Source organism: Mastigoproctus giganteus, chromosome 9 (genome assembly GCF_048544385.1).
Source record: "Mastigoproctus giganteus isolate SK-2022 chromosome 9, ASM4854438v1, whole genome shotgun sequence".
Classification (NCBI taxonomy): domain Eukaryota; kingdom Metazoa; phylum Arthropoda; class Arachnida; order Uropygi; family Thelyphonidae; genus Mastigoproctus; species Mastigoproctus giganteus.
Window position 1 is genome coordinate 203,293,083 of NC_143583.1, and position 27,027 is coordinate 203,320,109.

Here is a 27,027-nt window from a genome sequence, read left to right on the forward strand (position 1 = left end):
AATATCTGCTACCAATTACTTAAATGCCAATCTCCTGGTAATTCTCCAGTGAGTCAAAGACAACTTAGTTGATTTCAATCCTTCTAAAACTCAGTCTTGTCTTATATCTCCAAAAAAAAATTCTTCTTATCCTATGCTTATCTTCGGTGACACTCCAATTTCTAGGCAAGATGATATATTTCTTTTTACCCTGACTTCTAATCTCTCTTGCCATAAGCATATTACAAATATTGCTTCCTCTGCATCTAAAAAACTAGCTTTTCTCTTCCGCTCTCTGTGTTACTTTTCTTCTGTACAAATTGCAAATCCGCCCTACCATTGAATATTGTTCCAACATCCAGGGCAGTGCCCTCAACACATCTCTCAGGCTTCTAGACTCTATTCAGAAGAGGGCAGTTAGGTTAATTAATGACACATCTCTAACAGAATCTCTCTACTCTGTCTCATAGACCTACAATTTCTGCTGTATGCCTTTTCTACAGATACTTCCATAGGCACTGTCTTTCTGAATTGGCTTCTATAATTCCCGTTCTCTCTTTAAAAATATTCTGAACACGTGCCACCACCAGCCAACATCCATTTACTGTCCAACTTCAAACCAACTTTTCATCTTCCTCATTTATTCATTCAACTATCATTTTCTGGAACAATCTTCGTTCACAATTCATTTCCTAAAAATTACAGTCTACAGAAGTTCAAGTCTAATGTCAACAAACATCTTTCATCTTCAACTTCCAACCCATGCACGGTACTAAGTACTATAGGTTCTAATACCTCTCGTATTTGGGGTTTTCATTAAAAAAAAAAATAAAAAATGCAGAGAGTAGTGGATCTTGAAGTAGCCAAGTGACAAGGCAGCCTTTCCAATATCATGACCATCTTTCTCTTTGTGATTCTCAACATCCCTCCATGGAAGTTTATAATCACTTCTAAAAATGTTCAAATAGTAGTCAAATTAATCAACCACCAAATAAAGAGACGCACCTGACCTCTCACTTTTGATCTACAGCCATCAAGCCAAAACATGTGGACTACATACAAGAAATAATCTTGTATGTAGGTGATATTGTTGTACACGTTGGAACTAATAACATTAAGAGTAAGAGATCTGCAGATTTACTCAACAAGTACAGGTCAAGGTTGAAAAAAAGTTACGAGTTAGGGTTGAATGTGTAAGTGTCTGCAATTCTGCCCAGACACGATAGGAGGGAGTATATGATGAGAGCCTTGTCAATCAATTCAGCTCTGGAGAGATTGAGCAAAATGTGTAGAATTTATTTCAGCCTGGTCTGTGCTTGTTGACAGAAGAGAATGCTTCTACAGGGAGAGTACACATAAATAGAAAGGGTGCGAGAATATTTCCTGATGCTATCGAGACAGTGCTTCTATTAGAATGAGCTGTTGTTGTTATTTGGTTTTTAGGAGCATTAGCAACTAAGGCCATATTGCTCCGGGGATATGCGGTGGTCATTTCCTGACCTTTCCGCATCCTCCATATTTGGTGGCTCACGGGCTCGAACCCGGGTCTAATCAAGAAGATTGTGCTAAGCACTGCTGCTCCTGCCCACCTGGCTATGGAGGTGCCATTAGAATGAGCAGCAGCCTGGACAGCAAGGTAATGGAGATTTCCAGGAGTCCTGGGAGTCATAGTGGAACAAGTAAATACATGGGCTGTGTTAGGGTAACCAAGAGTAGAAACAGGTGCATGTGTAGCATTAGCATTAGTAGAGGCATATGATGAACGAAATCAAGCTTACACAGCATCAGCCAAAAAAAAAAAAAAAATACTTGCATGTACACCAACGTTCAGAGTATAGTTAATAAATTTGATGAGTTTGAAGTGCTAGTCGAGACATCAAGGCAGATATTGTTGGGATATCAGAGAAGTGGTGTCACACAGATATAAGCAGTGCAGAATTGGAATTTGGGGAGTACAATATGTACAGAAAGGATAGACCAGACAGACAGGAAGGAAGGAGGGGTTATGCTGTTAGTTAAGAAACACATAAAATCAAAGGAAGTGCATCCAACTGATGTTGGTGGAGAATGCAACTTTGAGTCTGTTTGATGTGACATAAGCACTGGGAAAGGAAAAATGAGAGTAGGTGTGTGTTATAGGCCTAATGAATCTGATGAGTATAATGAGCAATTGTGTAGAGAAATAGAGTGGGTGGGTCAGTAAATCAGAGAGTCTTATAATGGGGGATTTTAATTTCCCAGATACTGACTGGAACTTGTGGGTTGGTCACTAGCACACTAGCAGAACCTTTGTGGATTTATTGGATGACTGTTTTCTACAGCAACATCTTCAAGAGGCAACCAGATGGAGTAATACTCTTGATCTGATTATCAGCAATGATTATTCATGCATTAAGAATTTGCAGATAAAAGGCACCACTGGGTGACAGTGATCACAACGTACTGGTGTGGGAATTACTTAAAGATGTAACTACCATCAAGGCTAAAGGGAAGGACTTTCTTTCGTACAGGTGATTACATGTGACTCAGACAGTTTTTAAATTCTGTACAGTGGGATCAACTGCTGATGTTAAAAGCTGAATTCTAAATGGGAAACCTACAGGGACAATTTTGGAAGCTACTAGGCTTTTCATTCCAACTAAAAAATACTGTTCAATGTTTAGGCCTAAATGGAGGTCAGATTAATTAATGAGGCTCGTGGAAAAAGGAGAAAAATGTATGTAAGTATCAGGTGACACAGAAGCGTATGGCAGATATAAACTAGTCTGTAATTAAGTCACAAGGGAGGTTAGGCAGGCGAAGGCAGATTACTAGAAATCTTTGTCAAAGGATGCAAAGAAAAACAGCAGAATCCTTTACTTATGTAAACTCTAGAAGGAAAGGGATGAATCAGATTGGATCACTTAACATAGATGAGTTGACTATTGATGATCATGCTCAGGTATCTGATAAACTGAATGAGTATTTTGCATCTACATTCACACATGAGCAGTTATCCAGTGAGGGGAATACCAAAAGTTTATCAAACTCTAACAGGGAGCTAAGTGATTTTGTAATAACTGAGAGCAAAGTGGAGAAGAAATTGTTCGAGTTAAACATAAAAAAGGCACCTGAGGTGGACAGGAACTATACGGTTATATTAAAGGAAGCAGAAGAGGAAGTAAAGCAAACCCTTAACCATAATTATGAGAGCTTCTTTGGACTCAGGGGAGGTCCCCATGGACTGGAGGTGCAAATGTATCAACAATTCACAAAGGGGTTTCAAAGGGTGACAAGTAATTACAGACATGCTAGTTTTACTTCTGTTCCAGGAAAATTATTGGAGACACTAGTCAAAGAAGCACTACAGGATCATCTAGACAAGACTTCAGTTTTAGTTCAGACAGTATTTTGTTAAAGAGAGGTCTTCTCTGACCAATTTGATTGGATACTATGATGTGGTCACAAAGGAACTGAATGCCAAAAATAATTTTGATAGCATATACTTGGATTTCAGGAAAGCTTTTGATACTGTTGCACATGGAAGACTGCTGTAAAAATTGGAGAGGTATAGCATTAAAGGTAAGTTGCTACAATGGATAAAGGGATGGTTGGGTGGTATACGACAGAGTGGTAATCAATGGACACTGCTCTTCGTGGACAAATGTTATTAGTGGAGTTCACCATGGTTCCGTGATGGGCCCATTGTTATTTTGTATATTTATCAATGATATTGATGAAGGTATATCAGGTTTAATGTCCAAGTTTGTAGATGATACAAAGGTTGGCAGAGTTGTTAATAACAGTAAAGACAGTATGCTACTCCAACTGGATCTAGATAAATTGGGCAAATAGGCTAAGAAGTGGCAACTGAAGTTTAACATTGACAAATGCAAAGTACTGCATATGGGTAGCAATAACTGCAGAAAAACGTACCAACTGTGTGGTACTACACTCAGGGAAGTGGAAACAACCTGGGGGTAATTGTGCAGTCAAATATAAAGTTCACTGAGCAGTGTAGATGGGCTGCCAAGGCAGGTCATGGAATCTTGTCAGTGATATATAGGAATTTTGCTAGCAGTGACATGGCCTTGAATGCACAGAGTTAGTGGAATGCTTCCTCTTGCTCAGATTAAGAACCCGAGGGGGCATAGTTTCAAATTGAGGAAAGACAGAATAGATGTGCAGAAATTTACCTTTAGCCAGTGGGTAGTTGATTGGTGGAACAGACTTCCATCTTTTCTTGTGGAAGTTGATAGCCTAAATAAATTTAAGGCTGAGCTGGACAGGCATTTGGAACAAATGGAGGGGTGAAATGGGAGGGTTTTTTTTTTTTCCCCCCTGATGCTGCATAAGCTTGCATCACGTGCCTCTACTAATGCTAATCTGCTCAACTTCAAATATAATGTTATCAGATGTATGGCTCTCAAAGTTCTGCCATTTCAGATTGTGATGCCTTTCTCACTGACTACCCCTCTCCATTAACTACAAGGGCCAACATTTGTGTGCCCCTCCGTAGCCAGGTGGGAAGGAGCAGCAGTGTGTAGCACACGCTTCTTGATTAGACCGGGGTTCAAGCCCGTCACCACCAAAATACGGAGGATGTGGAAAGGTCAGGGAATGACCACCGCATATCCCGGAGCAATATGGCCTTAGTTGCTAATGCTCCTAAAAACCAAATAACTAACTAACATTTGTGTAGTGAATCTCAACTTCAGATCCTGTGACAATCCACAAATTAGACAATCTCAGAAGAATTTTTTTTTTTTTGTTTGAATGTATTAATTTTTCATTATTTAGTGAACAATGTCACTTATGTGCTTTCTGATTAGCACACAACAGACTGCATTAACAAGTTTCATGGTTTGGTTAGACGTGTTAAGTGCCTAAGAAACTAAGGCTATTAGGTGTTGGTATACTGTGTCTAATTGCATGTATTCTTCAGTTGGTTTGCTGAACAAAAAAACCAGAAATTCTTGGATAAACCCACACAGCTCTTACCTGAGACTGACTACCTCAGCTATATTGTGAAAAAAGCTCAAGTTCCTTCTATCATTGACAGGATTCCAAATGCAAGCATTTTCTACCCAACGTGGAAGAACAATAATCAAAACCACTGTGCTACATGCAAGAGCCACAATTTTGAGTTAATCCCTTTTATTTCCATGATTGTATGTCCTATTTCAACTATATTACTTACACACTTCAAATATTTTTGTTATTAACGGAGTATCCCAGGGTTCAGTGCTGGGCCCATTGTTGTTTTGTGTATTTATCAATGATATCGATGAAGGTATATCAGGCTTAATGTCCAAGTTTGCAGATGATATGAAGGTTGGCAGCGTTGTTAATCACTAAAGACAGTATGCTACTGCAACAGGATCTAGAAAAGTTAGGCAGATGGGCTGACAAGTGGCAACTGAAGTTTAACATTGACAAATGCAAAGTACTGCGTATCAGTAGCAGTAACCCAAGAGAAATGTACAAACTGTGTGGTACTACACTCAGGAAGGTGGAGAATGAAAAAGACCTGAGGTAATTGTGCAGTCAGATATGAAGTTCTCTGAGCAGCAGACAGGCTGCCAGAGCAGGTCATGGAGTTTTGTCAATGATATATAAGAATTTTGCTAGCAGAGACAAAGAGGTGATTATTCCTTTGTATAAGGCAATGGTGACGCCACACCTTGAGTACTGTATACAGGTCTGAGGCCTAATTTTAGGAAGGATGTAGAGTCGCCAGATCGAGTACAAAGAATGGCAACAAGATTGGTGAGAGGAACAAAGGGGTGCGCTTATGCAGAAAGGCTTAAGTTCTGCAAGTTTCAGCATCTGGAGACTAGGCACCTGCAAAGTGATCTGATTGAGGTGTACAAGGCCTTGAATGGTTTGAGCAGGCTCAATGCTGATGGGATACTTCCACTTGTTCAGACTAAGAACCTGAGGGAGGATAGATTCAAACTGAGGAAAGCCAGTTGTAGAATAGATGTGTGGAAATTTGCCAATGGGTAGTTGATTGCTGGAACAGACTTCCATCTGTCATTGTGGAAGTTGATAGCTTAAATAAATTTAAGGCTGAACTAGACAAGCATTTGGAGTGACTGGATGGGTGAAATGGGAAGAGTGTTTTTTTTTTTTTTTTTCCCTTTTTTGGCTGATGCTGTATAAAGCTTGTTTTCTTTAGGAGGGGGAATCACATATTTCAATAATAAAATAAAACTATTTTAATGCTGCTTTAAAAAACAACTGGAGATTTTTTTTAATGCTGTTGATTTGAATAGGTTCAAGTCCAGCTGAGCACACCATATTTAAACTTTGCTTTTCTCAAATTATAGTCTATTTTTCTTGACCCACTGCATACTATACTAAAAAAAAATCAGTGTGTGTGTGTGTGTGTGTGTGTGTGTGTGTGTGAGATCAGAATTTTAAACACATTTAAAATTCGGATTACTCTGGTTCTTTTGCAGTGGGTAGTTTTCTTCCTTCAAAAAAAAAAAAAAAAAAAAATATATATACACACAGTTGATAAATTATAGGACAAAAAAAGTATTGCATTTTGAAAATTAAGGGTTTACATTTAATTTGTTTTGTGTATATAGAAGCTCTTTATAGTGACACTAGTAAACATTATAACAACCTATGCGGTAATTTTTCTGGCTAATTTTCCCCATTAACCTAATGCTATTTTACATTTGTCATAAAAACCATGAAATACAAACAAATTCTCTATAAAGACTCAAATTTACACACCCAATTTTTTTTTTTTTTTTTTTTACAGTACTCACATTTCAAATGAAATAATGCTAATTCATTGAAACTAATGACAAACTTGTAGCTGACTATGAGAAATCCCTCAGTATCAATTTACTACACTAACTGGCAATCCTCACATTCATTACCCCAAGGGCTCAACATCTGGTGAGTATGGGCTTGGCACACCCAGGATCCTGAGCTGGATATCATCATTCGTACTTTTATCTCTCTCTCTCTCTCTCTCTCTCTCTCTCTCTCTCTCTCTCTCTCTCTCTCTCTCTCTCTCTCTCTCTCTCAGGGTAACTTGGGATTTTTTTTTTTTTTTTTGGCTGGTGCAGCTTCCTTGTGCCACATGGCTAATAATAATAATAATTGAGGGTTTTGACGATCTTGTACAGGTAGCTAACAAACTGAATATTTTGGATCAACATTCATACATCAAAAAGAATTTAGGAATGAGACTGTCAGATGTATAACTAATTCTGACTGAGAATTAAATGATTTCCTGATAATTAAAAAAAATGGAAGAGAAACTGCTGAAGCTTAAAGTAAACAATGTACCTGGGATGGAATCTATCCAATTATATTAAAGAGGAGTAGAAAAAGAGGTAAGCAAACCTTTAGCCATAATTACAAAAGCATCCTTGGATTCACAGAACCCTTGCTATAGACTAGAAATGTACAATTGTTTCTATGATTCATAAGGGTGGTTCAAAAGTCAGGTGAGTAATTACAGACCTATAAGTTTGAATTTTTTATCCATGGAAAATAATGGAATCAATAATTAAAGTAGTAATGCAATATCATCTCAATAGAAATATAGTATAAGGCAATTACAACATGGATCTGTTAAGGTTAGATCATGCCTAACCAATCTGATTAGCTACTATGAGGTTGTCACAAAGGAATTGAATGTAAAAAATGTTCTGACATCATATTATTAGATTTTACTGAAGCATTTGATACTATTCTGTGCATAAAATTGTTGGGATATCACATCAAGTTACAGCTGATTATAACAATAACAGTAAAGTTGTAAGAGACAATAGTTATAAATGGCCACTGCCCTTCATAGACTACTGTTGCGAGTAGAGAACCACAGGATTTGGTGTTAAATCCCTTACTGTTTTGAATATTTATTAATGAGATTGATGCAGGCATTAAAAGTTTAATGACTAAGTTTGCTAATGATACAAAGGTAGGCATCCAAATACTGACAACACCAGTCTTAAGCCTCATACAATTTTCAGACAAGGGTGGGTGACATTGATGTGTCATAACCTACTCTATACCTAATCCAAAATAATCCAACCCAAATGAGATAACTACATATTCAAGGATAACGGCAAATTGTGGAATTTATGAATCATTCTTTAGATGAGAAAATGATTTGGCTGCAAGTAGTGAAAGATCTTATTTTAATAGTGATCTTATATGGAGGGATGAGGAATCAAGGAATAATTTTTAATAATCATTACATTATCAATGCATGTTGTTGTTGTTGTTTGGTTTTTAGGAGCATTAGCAACTAAGGCCATATTGCTCCGGGATATGCGGTGGTCATTCCCTGAATGACCTTTCCGCATCCTCCGTATTTGGTGGTGACGGGCTCGAACCCCGGTCTAATCAAGAAGCATGTGCTACGCACTGCTGCTCCTTCCCACCTGGCTACGGAGGCGCCTATCAATGCATGTGGTCCATGATATTTTCTGAATGTCTAAAACAGACTCCTTGTCCTACACATAAATTAACACTTTCACTTCCACCTAAATGTAAGAGCACTTGTTCAATGCAATGTAATTTTTGGAATGTTTGAGGGGAAAACAACGTTCCAACATCCCAGTACTTCAAAAATTCATACTTAACGGTTGAAAAATTAAAAGTTTGGAATTCGCTGCTAAAAGCAAACACTTACTTTTGTTCCGAGTTGTAAAGTTTATTCATGTACATACACTAGTATCAACACAAACAAGAAAGAAACAAAACTGTACACTAAGTCTATAAACAAATGCCAAGCATTATTGAAAAGCATTCAATTAGTGTGCAAATACTGAGTAGTTGTTAATTTCGTGTGACTTTACATTTTATGGCACTCGTTGGTTGACTGCTTAAGAATGATTGCTTGTATGCATTATGGCACACTGCTTTAGTGCATCTCAAATGCATTTGTGCATTGTGGAACAACACTCCTAATACCGTTTTATGCAAATATGCACTGAGGCAGAGAATGTTTTAAAGATCGAATTTTCTCATATGCCATTAATTATGGACAAACTAAATTCATCCTAAGGATCAGAGATATCAATGGCATTTATAATGTTATAAGTTCAGTTTCCTTTGGGTGTTCAAGTAAAGGTTCTTAAATAATAAATTTTACACTTCATCTACTGGATGAATCAATTTATCATGCTGATAGTAATACTAGTAATAGTAATGGAGGCAACATGATGCAAGAAACCAGGTGTATGTAGCTTATGTAGAATCGGCCAAAAAAAAAAAAAAAAAAAAAAAACAAAAAAAAACACAATTTCGCACATCCATTCCCTCTAAAAGTTTGTCCAGTTCCTCCTTCAGTTTATTTAAGCGCTATCAACTTCCACAACAACAGATGGAAGTTTGTGCCAGAAATTAACCACCCACTGGCTAAAGGCAAATTTCCACACATCTATTCTACAACTGTCTTTTCTCAATTTGAATTTATGTCCCCTCAGGTTCATAATCTGAGCAAGCTGAAGAATCCCATCAGAATTCACCGTGCTCAACCCATTCAAGGCTTTATACACCTCAATCAGATCATCTCACAGGTGCCTAGTCTCCAGCCACTGCAATTTGCAGAACTTAAGCTTTTCTTGGTAAACGGACCCAACCCCTTTGTTCCCACACCAATCTTGTTGCCCTTCTCTGTACATACTCAAGCAACTCTACATCCTTCCTAAAACTATTGATGTCAACTATTGTCTTTAAAATTAGCATTTGTTCAACTAATGTTTTTAAAATTAATATGATGCCATTTATAAATTTCTCAAAACAGCTACACTAATTGGGTTGCAAGTCATAATTAAAAAATTAAATTAAAAGTGTCTATTAAATAACAGAAAAAAACCACTAGAAATAAATATAAGATAAAGAAAGCATAAATTTACACAAATTCTGACTTCTCTCTTCTTACCCTTATGAATAAGATTTGCTGCTTTTTCAATATCGGGTAAAAGAACTCCCTTCTTTATCAAATCTTCTTTAGTGGACCTCATTGAGATTTTTCTTTCTAATGCTAAAAAGTAAAAAATAGTTACCAAGAGCTTCAAAATTATTATATATATATATATATATATATATATATATATATATATATATATTTTTTTTTTTTTTTTTTTTCTACAACACTTATAACTGAGAAATTAATGAAAACATGGTTATTTCTCAAGATTTCAAAACTGGCATGCAAACAAATATTGTCCACAAAAATTCTTAAAACATTTGCATAATTAGCTGGATAAAGGGCCTAATTTTTCTTTTTATTTAATTATTCTTTACTAACTTTTAATAATTCAAAACCATTTCTTCTGATTTCCAAAACCAGGAAAGTAAATTAATGCTGTATCAAATTAACTGTAATGTTTTACTTCAGCAATTGATTTATAAAAGTTGCACAGCCAAATCAGTTGGAGATCTCTTCATATTGTGTGTGTGTGTGTGTGTGTGTGTGTGTGTGTGTGTGTGTGTGTGTGTGTGTGTGTGTGTGTGTGTGTGTGTGTGTGTGTGAGAGAGAGAGATATTAAAAGCCAGAGTTAGCTTAATAAAGATATGTGATCTTGTTTAAAAATCTGAGTGTTGTGTTATTGAAGATGAGCACAAGAACAGAAGACTCTTTTTTGCAAGAAAAAAGACAAGACTGCATTTCAGGATTGAAGTTAAATTTACTTTGTCCCACTGTAGCATTAAATGAATATCAGCATCTAATGAATTACGAAATAGATAAACAGTAATCCTGAATATTGCCCTCTGTTTGACAGTGAATATTCAGGAAGTTGAAGCTATTCAGGCAGAGAAAGGTTTCTCAAAGCTGATGATGGAATGCATCACAGACTGATTGCAATTTTATTTTTATCAAATATTATTTGCAAAACAAACTGTGGACAGGATTTAGAGTCAGTTTGTTATTGTTTGTTATTTGGTTTTTAGGAGCATTAGCAACTAGGGCCATATTGCTCCGGGATATGCGGTGGTCATTCCCTGACCTTTCCGCATCCTCCGTATTTGGTGGTGACAGGCTCGAACCCCAGTCTAATCAAGAAGCGTGTGCTAAGCACTGCTGCTCCTTCCCACCTGGCTTTGATTTTGATTTGATTTTTAATGGCGCATTGGCAGCTAAGGCCATAATGCGCCAAGTCAGATTTAAAACGCTACATTACATTTTGGTAGCCGCGGCTACCACGTCAAGCAAAAAAGGTACAAATTAATAGCATAAAAATTATAAAATTTACATCCTTGAATAAAAATTAATAGATTGTAAAAAGTTAAAAACGTCGGACATATTGTCTCTGTCACCAATAATCTGACTGAGTGTAAATGGCTCAGTCAAATTATTAAAAGCGGTAAAACAGAAGCGTCGTGCTTCAATAAAAACAGGACATTCAATAAAAATATGACTTACGGTTAAAAGAACATTACACCTCTCGCACATAGGTGGGTCATCCGCCCTCAGCAAATAGGAATGTGTTAGATGACTATGACCTATGCGGAGCCGAGCAAGAACAACTTCCTCTCTTCGGACCCTGCGTAGACTGGACTGCCATTGCGAAATTACAGGCTTAATGTGATGTAATTTATTTGTGGCCTGTCTGTGCCAAGAATCTTGCCATTGGGAATATAATTTACAGCGTATTATTTGCCTGTAGTCTGTATAGGGGACTGACAGGCAGTGACTATCCAGGGAAAGGGCTGATTTGGCAGCAGCATCAGCTAATTCATTTCCCCGGATCCCAATGTGGCTTGGGATCCAGCAAAAGCGAATATCAAATTCCAATTCTGCGAGAGAAAATAGAATGTGCCGGATACTGGACAGGATCGGATGAGGGTTAAAACTCACCGATACTAAAGCTTGTAACACGCTCAAGGAATCACAATAAAATGTATACCTTTGGTAGTCGCTATTTTTAATGTGATCTAGGGCTGTTTGTATTGCATGCAACTCTGCAGTATAAATGCTAGATTCTTGTTGGATCTTGTAGGATAATGTTTTGTGAGGGAATACAACAGCAGATCCCACATAACATTCTGACTTTGAGCCATCTGTATAGACTGGCATAAAGTCAGAATACTGCTGTCTATGTGATGCAAAGAGTTGCTGGTAGACAGATGGTGGTGTAGTAGCCTTCTCCCAGATCTTAAGGGAGAAGTCACAAGTTGGAAAATAGGTATGCCAGGGTGGAAGGAATTGCCTTGGTGACTGGGCAACGTTGTCTACCGTTAGGTCTAGTTCATTCAACAGCCCTTGAATCCGAATACCAAAAGATTTGTTGGCAGTCCGACGGGTGTTATAGAGGTTTTCCCAGCGCGGCTCAAACACAGATGGCCACGTGGGATGATCAGGCAGGGATTTTAATTTGAAGGCATACTGTAAGGACAACTGCTTACGTCGAAGAGAAAGAGATGGTTCATTTGCTTCAACGTAAAGGCTTTGGATAGGAGATGTGCGAAATGCTCCAGTGGCTGTCCGGATGGCTTGATGGTGGATTGGATCTAACCACCGAAGTGCACTATCTCTAGCAAAACCATAAACCTGAGACCCATAGTCGAGTTTGGAACGGACAAGTGCTCGGTAGAGACGAAGAAGTGTAGAACGATCTGCGCCCCACGAAGTTGACGAAAGGGCACGAAGGATATTAAGCCCTTTTACACACCTTGTCCTAAGCTGGCGGATGTGTTGTACAAATGTCAGCTTCTTGTCGAAAATAAGTCCCAGGAATTTGAACTCTGCTACAACTGGGATGTTATTTTGCCCAAGCCTTAATTCTGGGTCAGGATGAAGATTACGTTTGCGACAGAAGTGCACACAAACAGTCTTCTGTGATGAAAATCTGAACCCATTAGCCAAAGACCAAGATCTAATGTGATCAATGGTTTTCTGCAGTTGCCTTTCAATGACCCTCATATTGCATGATTGACAAAATATAGTAAAATCGTCAACATACAAGGCATTTTTCACCGTGGGAGGAAGTCGTTCTGTGATAGAGTTTATTTTGATTGCGAACAGCGTGACACTTAGGACGGATCCTTGTGGGACTTCCTCCTCCTGACAAAATACTCGAGAGAGAGTGGATCCTAAACGGACTTGGAACTGACGATTCGAAAGAAAGTTTTTAATAAAAAGAGGAAGATTACCTCTAAGACCGAAGTTATATAGGTCTTTTAATATTCCAAATCGCCAGGCTGTGTCGTACGCTTTTTCAATATCAAAGAAAACTGCTACCAAATGCTCGGATTTAATAAAAGCATCACGAATGGACGTTTCCAATCGGATTAAATGATCCAGAGTGAATCTATTTCTTCGGAAGCCGCACTGTCCTGGAAAGCAGACCATTTGTTTCTAAATACCATACCAGGCGAGAATTTACCATTCTTTCCAGGATCTTGCACAAACAGCTTGTCAGAGCAATAGGACAGTAGTTACTTGGATTTCTAGGATCCTTTCCTGGTTTTGGGAAGGCAAGAACGATTGCTTTCCGCCAGGAATCCGGAAATTGTTTATTAAGAAAAATTCTGTTAAACAGAATTAAAAGGTGATCCTTACATTGTGGTGTGAGGTGTTTTACCATTTCGTAGTGGATGTCATCGGGCCCCACAGCACTTGCGTGCATGAGAAAGAGTGCAGCATTTAACTCCTCCTGTGAAAAGGGCTTGTTACACGATTCAAGCCCTTTTGAATAGAAGTTCAGGGAGTTTTTCTCATTTTTCTCTTTCAGGGCCAAAAACTCTGCGGGAAAAGATGTTATTGCAGAGATTTTTGCAAATGTTTCCCCTAGAGTATTTGCAACTGCAGTTCGATCTGCAATTGGACATCCGTTATGCTCGAGGATCACAGAAGGGCATGGTGGATATTTTCCCTTCATTTTCCGGATCTTATCCCAGACTACTTTTGAGCTAGCAGCCTGAGTTATGGAAGATGTAAAACGAATCCAAGATTTCCTTTGGCTCTGACGTCGTACATAACGCGCTTTCGCACGTGCACGTTTAAATGCTATTAAATTTTCAGCTGTGGGATATCGGCGGAATATCCCCCAGGCTTTGTTTTGTGCTTTTCTTGCTGCTGTGCATTCAGAATTCCACCAAGGTTTCGGAAATAGTGGAAACCGGCTAGATGATTTTGGGATTGCAATTGCAGCTGCTTGGACAATTGTTTCTGTGACGTACACGAGTGCATCATTGATTGGCACCTGACTGATTGTAGCGATGTCAAGATTTACCAGATGTTGAAAGGCATTCCAGTCAGCCTGATCACGCTTCCACCGCAGTAAACTAAATGGAAGACACGATCTACCACTAGTTAGGGTGATTATCACGGGGAAGTGATCGCTTCCATATGGGTTCTCCTCCACCTCCCAAGCAAGTGAAGGAAGGAGAGAAGGGGAGCAGATAGAAAGATCAATGGCAGAGAAAGTACGGGTAGGCATGTGGAAGAAGGTGTTTGTTCCCACATTTAGGAGGGAGAGATCATTGTCAGTGAGCATATGCTCTATGACTCGTCCCCTTCCATTGATGTCAGCACTACCCCACAGAGTGTTATGTCCATTGAAATCCCCAAGAATTAAACAAGGGGAAGGCGATTGCATGATAAGATCATCAAGGTCTTTCTGGGGGATGTCAATCCCAGGTGGCAAATAAACAGAGCAGACAGTTAATAAGAACCCCACTGTAAGGCGAATTGCTACAGCTTCAATGCTAGTTGTAAGCTGCAAAGGCTGAAATGGGATCTGGTTGCCGACGAGGATTGCGACTCCTCCGTGGGCAGGACCATCCACAATTCTATCCTTACGAATGATGGTAATGTTATGCATGGTGGGGTCATCATTTGCCTTTAAATAAGTCTCCTGTATGCAAAAGCAAACTGGTTTGTGCTTTTGCAGGAGTGCCTTGATGTCATCAGTATTTTGCCGGAATCCACGACAATTCCACTGTAGGAATTTAGCCATTATTTGGACTTGGTGGGTCCATCAGGCGGCTTCCGAGGTGCTGAGGGCTTAATTTTGTCAGTCTTGGATTTATCTTTCCTGGGGAAGTATGGACGCTGTCCTGTGTCCATTTCTTCCTCAGCGAAGAGTTCCAAAACTGACTCATCATGTACCTCCTTCTGCTCGACATCCATGTTTTCCTGGGTACTAGGTGGTACTTCCCCTTTCTTATTCTTTTCTTTTGCTACTTGTGGAGCATTAGGAGGTACCGATATAGGAGTGGCAGCTGATTGGTCCTTCTGTGCAGGTTTTTGGGAGCCTAAAATAACGTGCGATGGGTGTAAAGGATTCTTTTGGAGGGATGGACATGTCCGTCTGTGTTCCAATGGAACACCTCCCTGCTACCTTTTGGGCGTAGGTAGATTTGTTGATGTTGACAGGTTTCACTGTTTTCCTTGCCTCCTGGTACGATATGTTTAGCTCTGCCTTCAGCCGTTGAATTTCTTTTTCTTCTTTCCACCTCTGGCATGCCCTTGAATAGGCCGGATGTTCTCCCTCGCAGTTAATGCAGGTGGGTTTAGTGGCTGAACATGCTGTTGTTTCGTGGTCCTTTGCACCGCACCGGGCGCATGCAAGGACTCCACGGCAGGCCATTTGAGAATGTCCATACTTCTGGCATTTAAAACACCGTAAAGGGTTCGGAATGTATGGACGTACTGGACAGTTGATGTAGCCAGCTTTAATCTCATCAGGAGGTTTGGGAGAGTTAAGTGTCAGGATAACACTCCTGGTTTTAACAATTTTCCCATCCCTTTGCGCAGTGATTCTCTTGACGGCAGTCACTCCCTGTGGTTTGAATTCGGAGCAGATTTCCTCCTCGGTGACGTCGAGAAGGTCCCACTCCGAAATGACACCTCTCGATGAATTTAGTGTTCTGTGTGGTGTCACTGTTATGGGTATTCCTAAGATTGATGTTACTCGGAGTAGATGTTCAGACTGCCTGTCATTTTTTGTTTCAATCAAGAGGTCCCCAGAACGGAGCCTCTTAACTGACTTGGGTGTACCTGCTAACCCATCCAACCCTTTTTGTATAAAAAAGGGTGACATTTTACCAATCGGTGTTTCGTTGGTGGAATGCATTATTAAGAACCTTGGGACAGGCCCTGATGGTAGTTCGGTTCGCTGCCTCTTTGTAGCAATAATGCTATCTGCCTCTCCGTCAATATTTTCAGATAGGGACCGGGTTGGGGCCCCGAAGGAATGTTTATCAAGATTCATGAAGTTTTTTAAATTGTTCAGTGCCCGGGCTCCCCACCCACCACGGAGCCCAAAGGGACGCCCACTACCCATCATGCAATAAATGCGCTCGGGAGTGGAACGCCAGGGCTACCCAGACACTATACCCGCACCGCCGCCAGCCTGAATCCTGTCCCTCGGACCATGAGGGTAGGGGCGTGGCATTGACACGGTTGACCCTCGCAGGCGAGCCTACTAGCCGATTGATCCTAGCCGGGCCTTCCAGGACCACCCGTCTTGTCGAAGCAGGGGCCAAAGTGGTGTATTGAAGCTGGGCCCCTCGACCACCAGGATCCCCCTTTCCGAATTTCCACGGGTCGCAGCGCACGGCAAACACGCCGGATTCCATTGATGTAAGCCTGGAACCTGGGCTGTGGGCGTTGGATCCCAGTGATGCTAGTCTGGAAGTCCAGCAGCGTCACTGGGAGGTCCCCTCACCACGTACAGGTGCCCACGTCGAGGGGCCCACCTGGCTATGGAGGCGCCTTTAGAGTCAGTGGAAGTCGTTATTGTACATAGGAGGAAAGGGTAAGGAAAAGAACATAACCTTAGGGAACAAAAGCATTAGATGATACGTTAGAAGACAGAGACCCATCCCCTGCACAGTTGCTCACTTAAGATTTGAAACATTATTCACATACTGGCATAACTGCCTAATTGAGGTCAGCATTTGGAGAGAAAACTGGCTACCCAATTCCAAAAACAGAGGGCAAACCAAAAGATGGAAGCTTGTTTGGGTCCTCTATGCCAAACATGATCAAAAACCTTAAAAGCATCTAGAGCAACTGCTTGGGTTTCACTGAACTTTTCCATTGAATATGCTCAAAGGTTGGTAACATGAGCCAAGGTGTTGCTGGTGAACCAACACTGACAGAATCCACATTGGTGATAATTGTTCAAACAGGTTTTAAAACAGTGGAAGAATTGGTGCTTTATGGGTTTTTCCATTATTTTGGAAAGAGATGGGGTAAGCAAAATGCAATGGTAATTGCAAGGGAGGAATTTAAGGTACTTTTTAAAAAGGAATTTGCTTTACATGAACAAATCTCCACGGAAGGAAAAAAGCACCAGTGGAATAACAGAGTGTATAAAGGTGACAAAAAAACAAGATTAAGCTCTAAAGCACAAGTTTTGAGACCAAGTGGGAAAAATGCCATCAAGACCTGTAAATTTTTGGGAAATTGTTCAGAGTTTTCTAATATTCTGTTGGAAGACTACAGGAGACACTGAATGGAATACATTTGGTATGACAGGAGGTGATTTGCTAATTGCTTAAGGTTGTTGATGAAAGAGTTAGGAGGAAAAGTAGGATGCCACAGTCCTACCAACCACAAGAATAAATTCAAATTCATTACCAGGAAGTCAAATTTAAATTTAATTTCCATTAAATTTGCTATTTTATAATAATACAAGAATTAACAATGTTAACAAAAATAAGATAAACAATAATGAAATGCTTTGTAATAATAGCAACTTCAAATAAATGAAAATCACTAAAGACAACAACAGTCTCCTTTAGGATTAATTTAGGTACTATACCAAGAACCCTTTACTCCTAAAAAACATTATGTCCAGTGGCAATCTTTACCATTCTCATGGCAGCACTGCTATAATAAGTCAGCTTTATCTTCAGATGAGAATGCAGTAGAATCAGGATGTAACAGAGACAGAAGTAGGTATGGACTGAAGTTGCAACCAATAGCTGCACCTTCAGTCCATCCATACTTGGGTCTCAAGTGGTATCCCACTTGAGACCCAAGTGATGATCCTGCTCAGATAGCAAAAAAACTGAATGAGTATTTTGCATCTACATTCACACATGAGGAATTATTAAGGTTTGAAAATGGCAGAAGGTTATCAAATTGTAGCAGGATACTTAATGATTTTGGAATAACTGAAAGCAAAGTGGAGGAGAAATTGTTTAAGTTAAACATAAGAAAAGCACCTGGGGTGGATGGGATCTATCCAGTTATATTAAAGGAGGCGGCAAAGCAACTAAGCAAACCCTTAGCCATAATTATGAGAACGTCCTTGGACTCAGGGGAGGTTCCCACGGACTGGAGATGTGCAAATGTATCCCCAATTCACAAAGGAGGATCAAAGGGTGACACGAGTAATTACAGACCAGTTAGTTTAACTTCTGTTCCGCGTAAAATAATGGAGTCACTGGTTAAAGATGCATTGCAGGATCATCTAGACAAGACTGCAGCAATAATTCAGACACAGCATGGGTTTGTTAAGGGAAAGTCTTGTCTGACAAATTTGATAGGATATTATGATGTGGTTACAAAGGAACTGGATGCAAAAAATAATTTTGATATCATATATTTGGATTTCAGGAAAGCTTTTGACACTGTTGCGCATGGAAGACTATTGTACAAATTGGAGCAGAATGGTATTAAGGGTAAGTTGCTACAATGGGTAAAAGGATGGTTAAGTGGGAGAAGACAGAGGGTGGTGATTAATGGGTGCAGCTCTTCTTGGACTAATGTTATTAGTGGAGTCCCACAGGGTTCGTTGTTAGGTCCTCTGTTGTTTTGTATATTTATCAATGATATTGATGAAGGTATATCAGGCTTAATGTCGAAGTTTGCAGATGATACAAAGGTTGGCAGGGTTGTTAATGACAGTAATGGCAGTGTGCTACTGCAACAGGATCTAGATAATTTGGGCAGATGGGCTAAGAAGTGGCAACTGAAGTTTAACCTTGACAAATGCAAAGTACTGCATATGGGTAGAAGTAACCCCAGAGAAACGTACCAACTGTGTGGTACTACACTTAAGGTGGTAGAAAATGAAAAAGACCTGGGAGTAATTGTGCAGTCAGATATGAAGTTTTCTGAGCAATGCAGACAGGCTGCCAGGGCAGGTCATGGGGTTTTGTCAATGATATATAGGAATTTTGCTAGCAGGGAAAAGGTGATTATCCCTCTGTATAAGGCAATGGTCGGGCCATGCCTTGAGTACTGCGTACAGGTCTGGAGGCCTCATTTTAGGAAGGATGTAGATTTACTTGAGCGTGTACAGAGAAGGGCAAGATTGGTGAGGGGAATGAAGGGATCCTCTTACCAAGAGAGGCTTAAGTTCTGCAAATTGCAGTGGCTGGAGACTAGGCACCTGCGCGGTGATCTGATCGAGGTGTATAAGGCCTTGAATGGGTTGAGCACGCTGAATTCTGATGGGATCCTTCCACTTGTTCAGATTACGAACCTAAGGGGGCATAAATTCAAATTAAGAAGACAGATGTAGAATAGATGTGCGGAAATTTGCCTTTAGCCAGCGGGTGGTTAATTGCTGGAACAAACTTCCATCTGTCGTTGTGGAAGTTGATAGGTTGAATAAATTTAAGGAGGAACTGGACAGACATTTGGAGGGAATGGCGTGATTTTTTTTTTTTTTTTGGCTGATGCTGCATAAGCTCATACACTTGCTTTCTTGCATCACATGCTTGTTTGTTTGTTATTTGGTTTTTAGGAGCATTAGCAACTCAGGCCATATTGCTCCGGGATATGCGGTGGTCATTCCCTGACCTTTCCGCATCCTCCGTATTTGGTGGTGACGGGCTCGAACCCCGGTCTAATCAAGAAGCGTGTGCTATGCACTGCTGCTCCTTCCCACCTGGCTACGGAGGCGCCTGCATCACATGCCACTACTACTACTACTAGAACTGAATTTGTTTATTTGTGAAACCAGGATGTTTATTGGCAAAACCACTTTCATTTTCACATGAAACTGATGGTTTTTCTGGTTTCATTCTCGAATAAATTTCATTTAATTATACAAACTTGTAATTTAGCCACAACACTCTCTCTCTCTCTCTCTCTCTCTCTCTCTCTCTCTCTCTCTCTCTCTCTCTCTCTCTCTGCTAAATCACAGAGAGAAAAATGCAGGAGCTATCAAAAACTACCTTCAAAGAACTCTGCACAAAGGGAAAACACCTTATACACAGGCTAAAGCAGAATTTCCCACCCACCTTAACCCTATAGCCTGACTTCAGCATCACCAGATTCAAGGCAATTATAATTCTTTTAATTCACATTTGGAGAATGATGTGGACATACTCCTCCTGACAAACATTCATATTTCGAGAGAACGACTCATAAATGCCATCAACTCTCAACTTCTGGAGAAGATAAACTGCCCCAGTTCCTCCTTAAATGTCTGAGCCCTTTTATCACAGATGTCCTGCTTAATATTTATAATGGTGTTCTAAGAGAAAACTACTTTCCCTGTTCAGTGGAGTACCAAGTCACATCAATTACAAAAGTCAATGCACTAAATGGCATAAATAATTTCAGACCACTGGCCAAAGACCACTCAGCACTATGGCTCACAATACTGGTATTTTGGTATTTTTAATTTATGAAACTGGGATACTGGTATTCCAAAAAAAAAATATTTTTGCAATAAATTTTGATGACAATTAGGTGCAATAAAGTAAGGAAAAACAAGTAATTACTTGAATTCACATTTTAAATCAAACTTTTATTACAATAATATATATTCTAGTAAAAATTATTAAACATACAGTTATTCTAAAAACAAAAAAATAAGCATCCACACTACCTGTCCGAATAAAGTGAGCTCTTAAGAAACTCAGCATTATAGTTTAAACTGGATCTAATTTTGGTAAATATTTAATTAGCGGCAGAAAAATGTCCTTTTGGAGTCTGTGCTGGTTGGTGCTTTGTACTGAGATAGTCGTAGATGAGTTGCAGTTTAACCCCCCCCCTTATTCTCTCATCTTCAAAAAATATTATTTACTTTTGATCAAAAATAAAAAATATATTTCTTTTTTGACTCTTTATGGCACCATATCCGTATTAACGAAAGAAAGGGACTGACGGTTAAGCTTGGTGAGGAAACCAAATCTAAGTTGTGTGGGGGAAGGGGGGTATTTATTTATTTATTAATTTTTATTTCCCTGTACCTTAGTATTGCCATCAATGGCCATTATGATTTTCGTACAGCAGCACCCCTCAGGCACTAAGCCCCACAAACTACCTGACTGCGTTAAAAAAATTAGAATTTCTAGGAGATGAGGGATATCCCCCCCCCCACACACGAGTATATATATATTATATGTGAGCTGTCAGTTTCTCAAGAGCAATGACACAAATATAAAACAAAAGTCATTTATCATACAAATCTACTTACAATACATAACTGGTGTTCATTTACATCTAATCTATTCATTTTTCTCATTTAATCTGTTAATACATGCTATCATTTCCATATAATTTCTCTCAATTAACAATCTCAACTCTCTCTACAGCTTCAAATGCTAAACTAACTCAATCTTAATCACTTCCTCATATAACTGCAACCAATAAACCAACTCAATACTAAACATTTCCTTATTTCTCGTGTTTGTTCAACTTCAACCTTACTCTAAAATAATCTCCCACTTTATCTAAGTACCATTTCCAAAACAACACAATTCAGGACTTACCTTCCTTCTCTTTCACGGTGGGATTGCTTTGTGCAGGTTCCTTCCACGGAGTGCGATGTCTCTCTCTTCTTAGTTGAATTCTGCATCTCTGCTGTATAGCTCTTCCATACCTTTTTTAAAACTGCAGAAGTTAAGCATATCACAAATATTGCTTCCTCAGCATTTAAAATACTGGATTTTCCCTCTCACTCTTGGCATTATTTTTCTTCCAAACAGCTAATCACTCTGTACAAATCAACAATCCGTCCCATCATGGAATATTGTTCCATCTGGGGCAGTTTTCCCAAAACTTCTCTCAGGCTTCTAGATCCAATTCAAAAGAGGGCAGTTAGGTTAATTAATTATCCATCTCTAACAAAGTCTTTCCACTCTCTCTGTCTCATAGACATTCTATGAGATAGAAAGTGCATGCCTTTTATACAGATATTTCCATGGGCATTGTTCTTCTCAATTGGCTTCCATAATTCCTGCACACTCTCTCTCTCTCTCTCTCTCTCTCTCTCTCTCTCTCTCTCTCTCTCTCTCAAAACAGTCCAAATGCTTGCTACAACCAGTCAACATCCTTTTACTCTCAACTTAAAACTCACAGAACCAACTTTTCTTCTTCCTCATTTCTGGAACAGTATACTTATTTCCCGAAAATTACAATATACAGAAATTCAAATCTAATATCAAAAAGCATCTTCTCAACCTTCAACCCATGCACAGTACTTAGTACTATAGGTGGTTATAATATCTCGCATGCTTGAGATTATCATAAAAAAAAATAATAATAAATAAATAATAATATGCACTAAAAGCAGTAATAAACTGTAAAAAATCTTCTTTCTCTAACAAATTCAGGGCTAAATGTGTTCTAAGAAAATTCCAAGCTCGCAGTTATCTATCGGAATATTCAAACAGCTTCTGACACAGTCAGTATCTCTAGCCTCCTCCACCTCTGTGAGAAATCCAATCAAACCCAATGTTCGTTCTTTTAAGATTGCTTCTGTTCAATAGAATCCTTCACCTTAAAATCAGTAAATTCACATTCATTCACAAAGTAACCACTGCTGTCCCACGAGGTAGCATACTTTCCACCTTGCTCTTCACAGCCATCCTTATTCCATTCATTGTCAACAGATCAGACAATGTGCTATGCAGATAATATAAAAATTTTAACAGAAGTCCACCAAACTGAAGCCACAGTTTAAAACTCCTGCATTTTGCTTAACATTTGTTAAAACTTTGATATGATATGCAAATAAATCCTTCAAAATCTGCAATGATGATCTCACTGAAGCCAAACTAATCACATCTTCCATCTAAACGGTTCTTTAATCCCGAGGGTCTACCACCGCACAGATCCAGGAGTGATATCTGAACCAAAGTTCTAGTGCCACAGACGTCTTAAAGCTTTTCATATCAAAATGCGATATGGAACTGAAATGGGGAGCAAAGAAAGAGCTACTTCATGTTCAACACTCTTCAACTTCCACACAGATCCAGGAGTGATATCTGAACCAAAGTTCTAATGCCACAGACACTTCGAAGCTTTTCATATCAAAATGTGTAGACTGAAACAGATAGCAAAGAAGCAGCTATTTCACATTAAACACTCTGAAACTTCCATCAATTGTGGGCTTCAATTCCACATCCACACTCCACACCATTCAGTCTAATGAATACTAGTTGATCAGGTGGCTTGCATGCAAATACAGTTGAACTTGGTTATAACGAGCATCAAGGGATTGACAAAATTTCCTTGTTATAACTATTACTCGCTATATCAGCGATAGCGGAGATGGGGAAACCCGAGGCCATTAGACAATGAACACTATATCAGTGATGAGTTAAATCTACCTCCTATTTTTTTAAATTCTCAATAACTTGATAAAAAGATAGATTCAAAAAACAAAAGAAATATTAGAGAGAAAAAAAATAATATACGTATATACCTGCATATTATTTGTATTAATATGCTTGTATAAACTACAATACACTTAATACCAAACACAATTTATTTCTCTGTAATTAAAAACAATACTATTTAATAATAAACACGATTTGAATTAGTCTTTATTTATGAATCTTAAAAACGATGTTTGTTTTAAAGATTTCGCTTTGATATTTCCCCTTAAAACACTGAATATTAAAAGTCTCATTACTTGCCTCAGTTTCCTTCAAAAAAATTGACTAATGTGTCCATTGCACCTTGAGCTTGTGAGACTGCCGGCACTGAGTTTGATTCGGTTTTACTTGTCATTATATCATCATTGTCTTTATCATCTTTGTTGAGCACAGCATCTACAATGTCACTTTCTGTAGGAAGACCACTAGATAATAACTTGCCATTGACTCGTACAAATTCTTCAACGTTATCTGTATTAAAACCTACATTGTTACATAGCAATTATTCGGATAATGGCAAGTTGTTTTCTTCATTTCCATCATCATCTATGATCAAAATTTCATTTTTGAATTTAATTTCGATTTCTTGAAGAAATTTGATATAGTAGTCAAAGTAACGTTCCACGCATCATTCAATAAATTTATAGCATCCAATATCGATATAGACTCGGTAAGTTTCTGTTCTCTTTGGCTGATCAGATGTAGAGCTAGAAATCTTTTATAAAATCCTTTCAAACTCTTGATTACACCTATGTCCATTGGTTGTAAAATTGATGTCGCATTGGGAGGCAGAAACACTAACTTAATGGTGGACAAATTTTGAATCTGGGTATGTGTGGGACAGTTATCAACTAACAATAAAATATTTTTCTTCTTTTTGAATAGCTCCTTATTCCAATCATTTACGTATTGCCAAAAAAATATCCGAAGTCACCCAAGCTTTCTTGTTTGCAGTGTAATCCACAGGAAGAGTCCTTACATTTTTGAAACATCAAGGTTTTAACGATTTTTCGATAACATGTTTTTTTTTTTTTTTTTTGATCAGTTCCTGTCATATTTGGGCATATGAGCACCATCAAGTGAGCCTTTGATTTTTTTCACCAACACATATTCCCACTTTGAATTTAAATGTATTGTCAGGTGTCAAATTATAAAACAGTCCTGTTTCATTGGCGTTGTAGACGTCTTCGTTATTGAAATCTTTCCTGATTTCTGCCCAAACATGGTCAATCCATTCATTTGCCATTACTGGATCTGCAGATCGAGATTCTCCTCTAATTTTTGCATAAACAATGTTATGTCGGTTTTTAAATCGATTCAGAGAACCACTGTTACATACAAAATCGTCACATCCAAATTGTTTAGCAAATTTTTCTGCTTGAGCCTTCAAGATAGGACCATCTATTGAAAATCCAGCACTTCTTTGTATATTGATCCATTGAAGCAATGCTTCATCAACATTTGTAACCTTGCACATTGGGTCATTCCACATCAAATGGCCTAGGGGTCCCTGCTTGACCATCTTCAATTTTGTTGAAACTTGGTGTGGATGTTTAAACAGGTTTCAAATGAAGCTGTGCACAATTTCAGTTCAAAATATAGTATACTCGTGGTACCAACACCTTTTTTTGTGGAGGTCACTTGTGTTATGCAGAATAAATCACAAAAAATTTTCAAAGTTTTAAGTGTTACTGTTGCACAACAGTGAGAGGTAGTGCTCTGAAACTTGGTACACTTAGTTAAATTTTGGCAGAGAATTCAAGACGTTTGGTGTAGAGGCTCAAAAACCTTCACATTTTTTACAACGTGGTCTAAAACTGGCACCAAAAATTTGCCACGACAAATTTAAGCAAGACTTTTGAAAGTCATAACTTTGAAATAAAAACCTTTGGTACCTTCTTCTTTGGACATTCCACTTACCAACTGCATGAATTCAGCCTAACTAAATATGAGCTCTTATACTGTACTTGTTTTCTGGCTGAGATATTTTCCTTCAAAGATTGACTCATAATTCGAAAGTCAAATTTGACCTATCTTAAGGGGCAAATATCATAACTTCAATTCTCTCGTTTTTGCCACCACTGGAAAGAGCAGAGTTTCAGCTAAAAGGATCTTGGTTTATCTGTTGTGTCTTTGCACTTAAGACCTTAAAATTAAGCCTAAACATCAAGTAATGTTATATGCTGTATTGTTATTTTGTGAGATATTTTTTTTGCAGAACACTTTCCCTTAATCCTGCCTAATGTTTAGAATAATCTAGAAATAGAGTATATTCTAGATTTCTGGAATATTCTAGAAGAATACCCAAGAATTCTAGAATTCCAGAATATTCTCGAATTCCAAAAAAAATTATGAACCTTCTAGAACTCTTGAATATTCTATAATCACACAAAAAAATTATAAATAGCTCATATATGAACCATGCAGTTATTAACGTGTTTTATCTTCATGATGAACAGTGTTTATTTTGTTCCTCTATTTTATATTGTTTGACTGTAATAAATTTAATTAAGTTTTCATTGCTTGCAGAAACGTCCATTTATTAGTCAGCATGAAAGCTATGGAATCAGAATATTTTTCTGGAGATAAGCTGGACTCATCCATCAGTCATATGGATAATTCTAAATGTCGTGTGCTATCCTATATTCGCAAAACTGGGTTAAAATTAGTTAAAGAATTTGAAGAACAACGGCCGATAGGTAGACGTTGTGGATTACAACTGAGTGAATACACAATTTGCCTACATCATGAAGCTTTGCTTTTGACAAAATTTGAATTTTTGCAGCATTCATGTTGCAATCCTTTCCAGAAGAAAAATCATATGGTGAAAAAAAAGTTTACAACCAATTGACTTGTCAGTGGCAGACTACCAGAAAGACCTAACAGAGGTAGGCATAAAACCAGGCCAGAAACTGTGCCCATCATGCTGAAAAGAGTCTAACAGCCAAAAGCAGCAACAGGAACATCAACTTCATCTGGATCAGACCATGATGACAAAATGCATGTGACTGAAAGCTTGAACACAAGTTTGATGGCTATTGGTATTTCTCCCCTGAAATTTCAGCGAATGGCTAAGAGAGACTTGTAAGGCTATGCCAAAAGGAAGGTAAGTCAAGTGCAAGATCTAATTGCCAGTAAAATGGCATCTATTGGTGGCTTGGATCCAAATGACATTATGGAGCCAGGTGCAAGTCATCAGTGCAGAAATTGCTTAGATTACAATGAGCTGCTGAAAGAATTGAAAGAAAAGTTGATGGTATCAAGTCATTCAGAAATACTTCAAATATTAACACTAGCTGCAGTTAGTTGGTCCATAAAGAAAATAATGGAAGAGTTTAGTGTCTCAGAAAGAATGGTCAAGAAAGCTAAAAAACTTAAAGCAGAAGAAGGAATCATGGCCATATCTGGAAAAAAGCTTTCTGAGCAAGTAAAGCAAAAAAAGGTGATGGAATTTTTTGAAGATGATGAATTTAGTCGGATATGCCATGGAAAGAAAGATTACATTTCCAT

At 38.5% G+C, this 27,027-nt stretch overlaps 1 protein-coding gene across 4 annotated transcripts in view; it reads right to left on the reverse strand.

Annotated features, from left to right (window-relative positions):
• LOC150081042 (phosphatase and actin regulator 2-like) overlaps positions 1–27,027 on the reverse strand; it is a 286,501-nt gene that overhangs the window by 154,040 nt on the left and 105,434 nt on the right. For all 4 annotated transcript variants that reach the window (XM_090381992.1, XM_090381995.1, XM_090381994.1 and 1 more), the window contains exon 3: positions 9,878–9,979. In XM_090381992.1, coding sequence (XP_090238118.1) covers positions 9,878–9,979 — 102 coding nt within the window. The remainder of the gene's footprint in view (positions 1–9,877; positions 9,980–27,027) is intronic.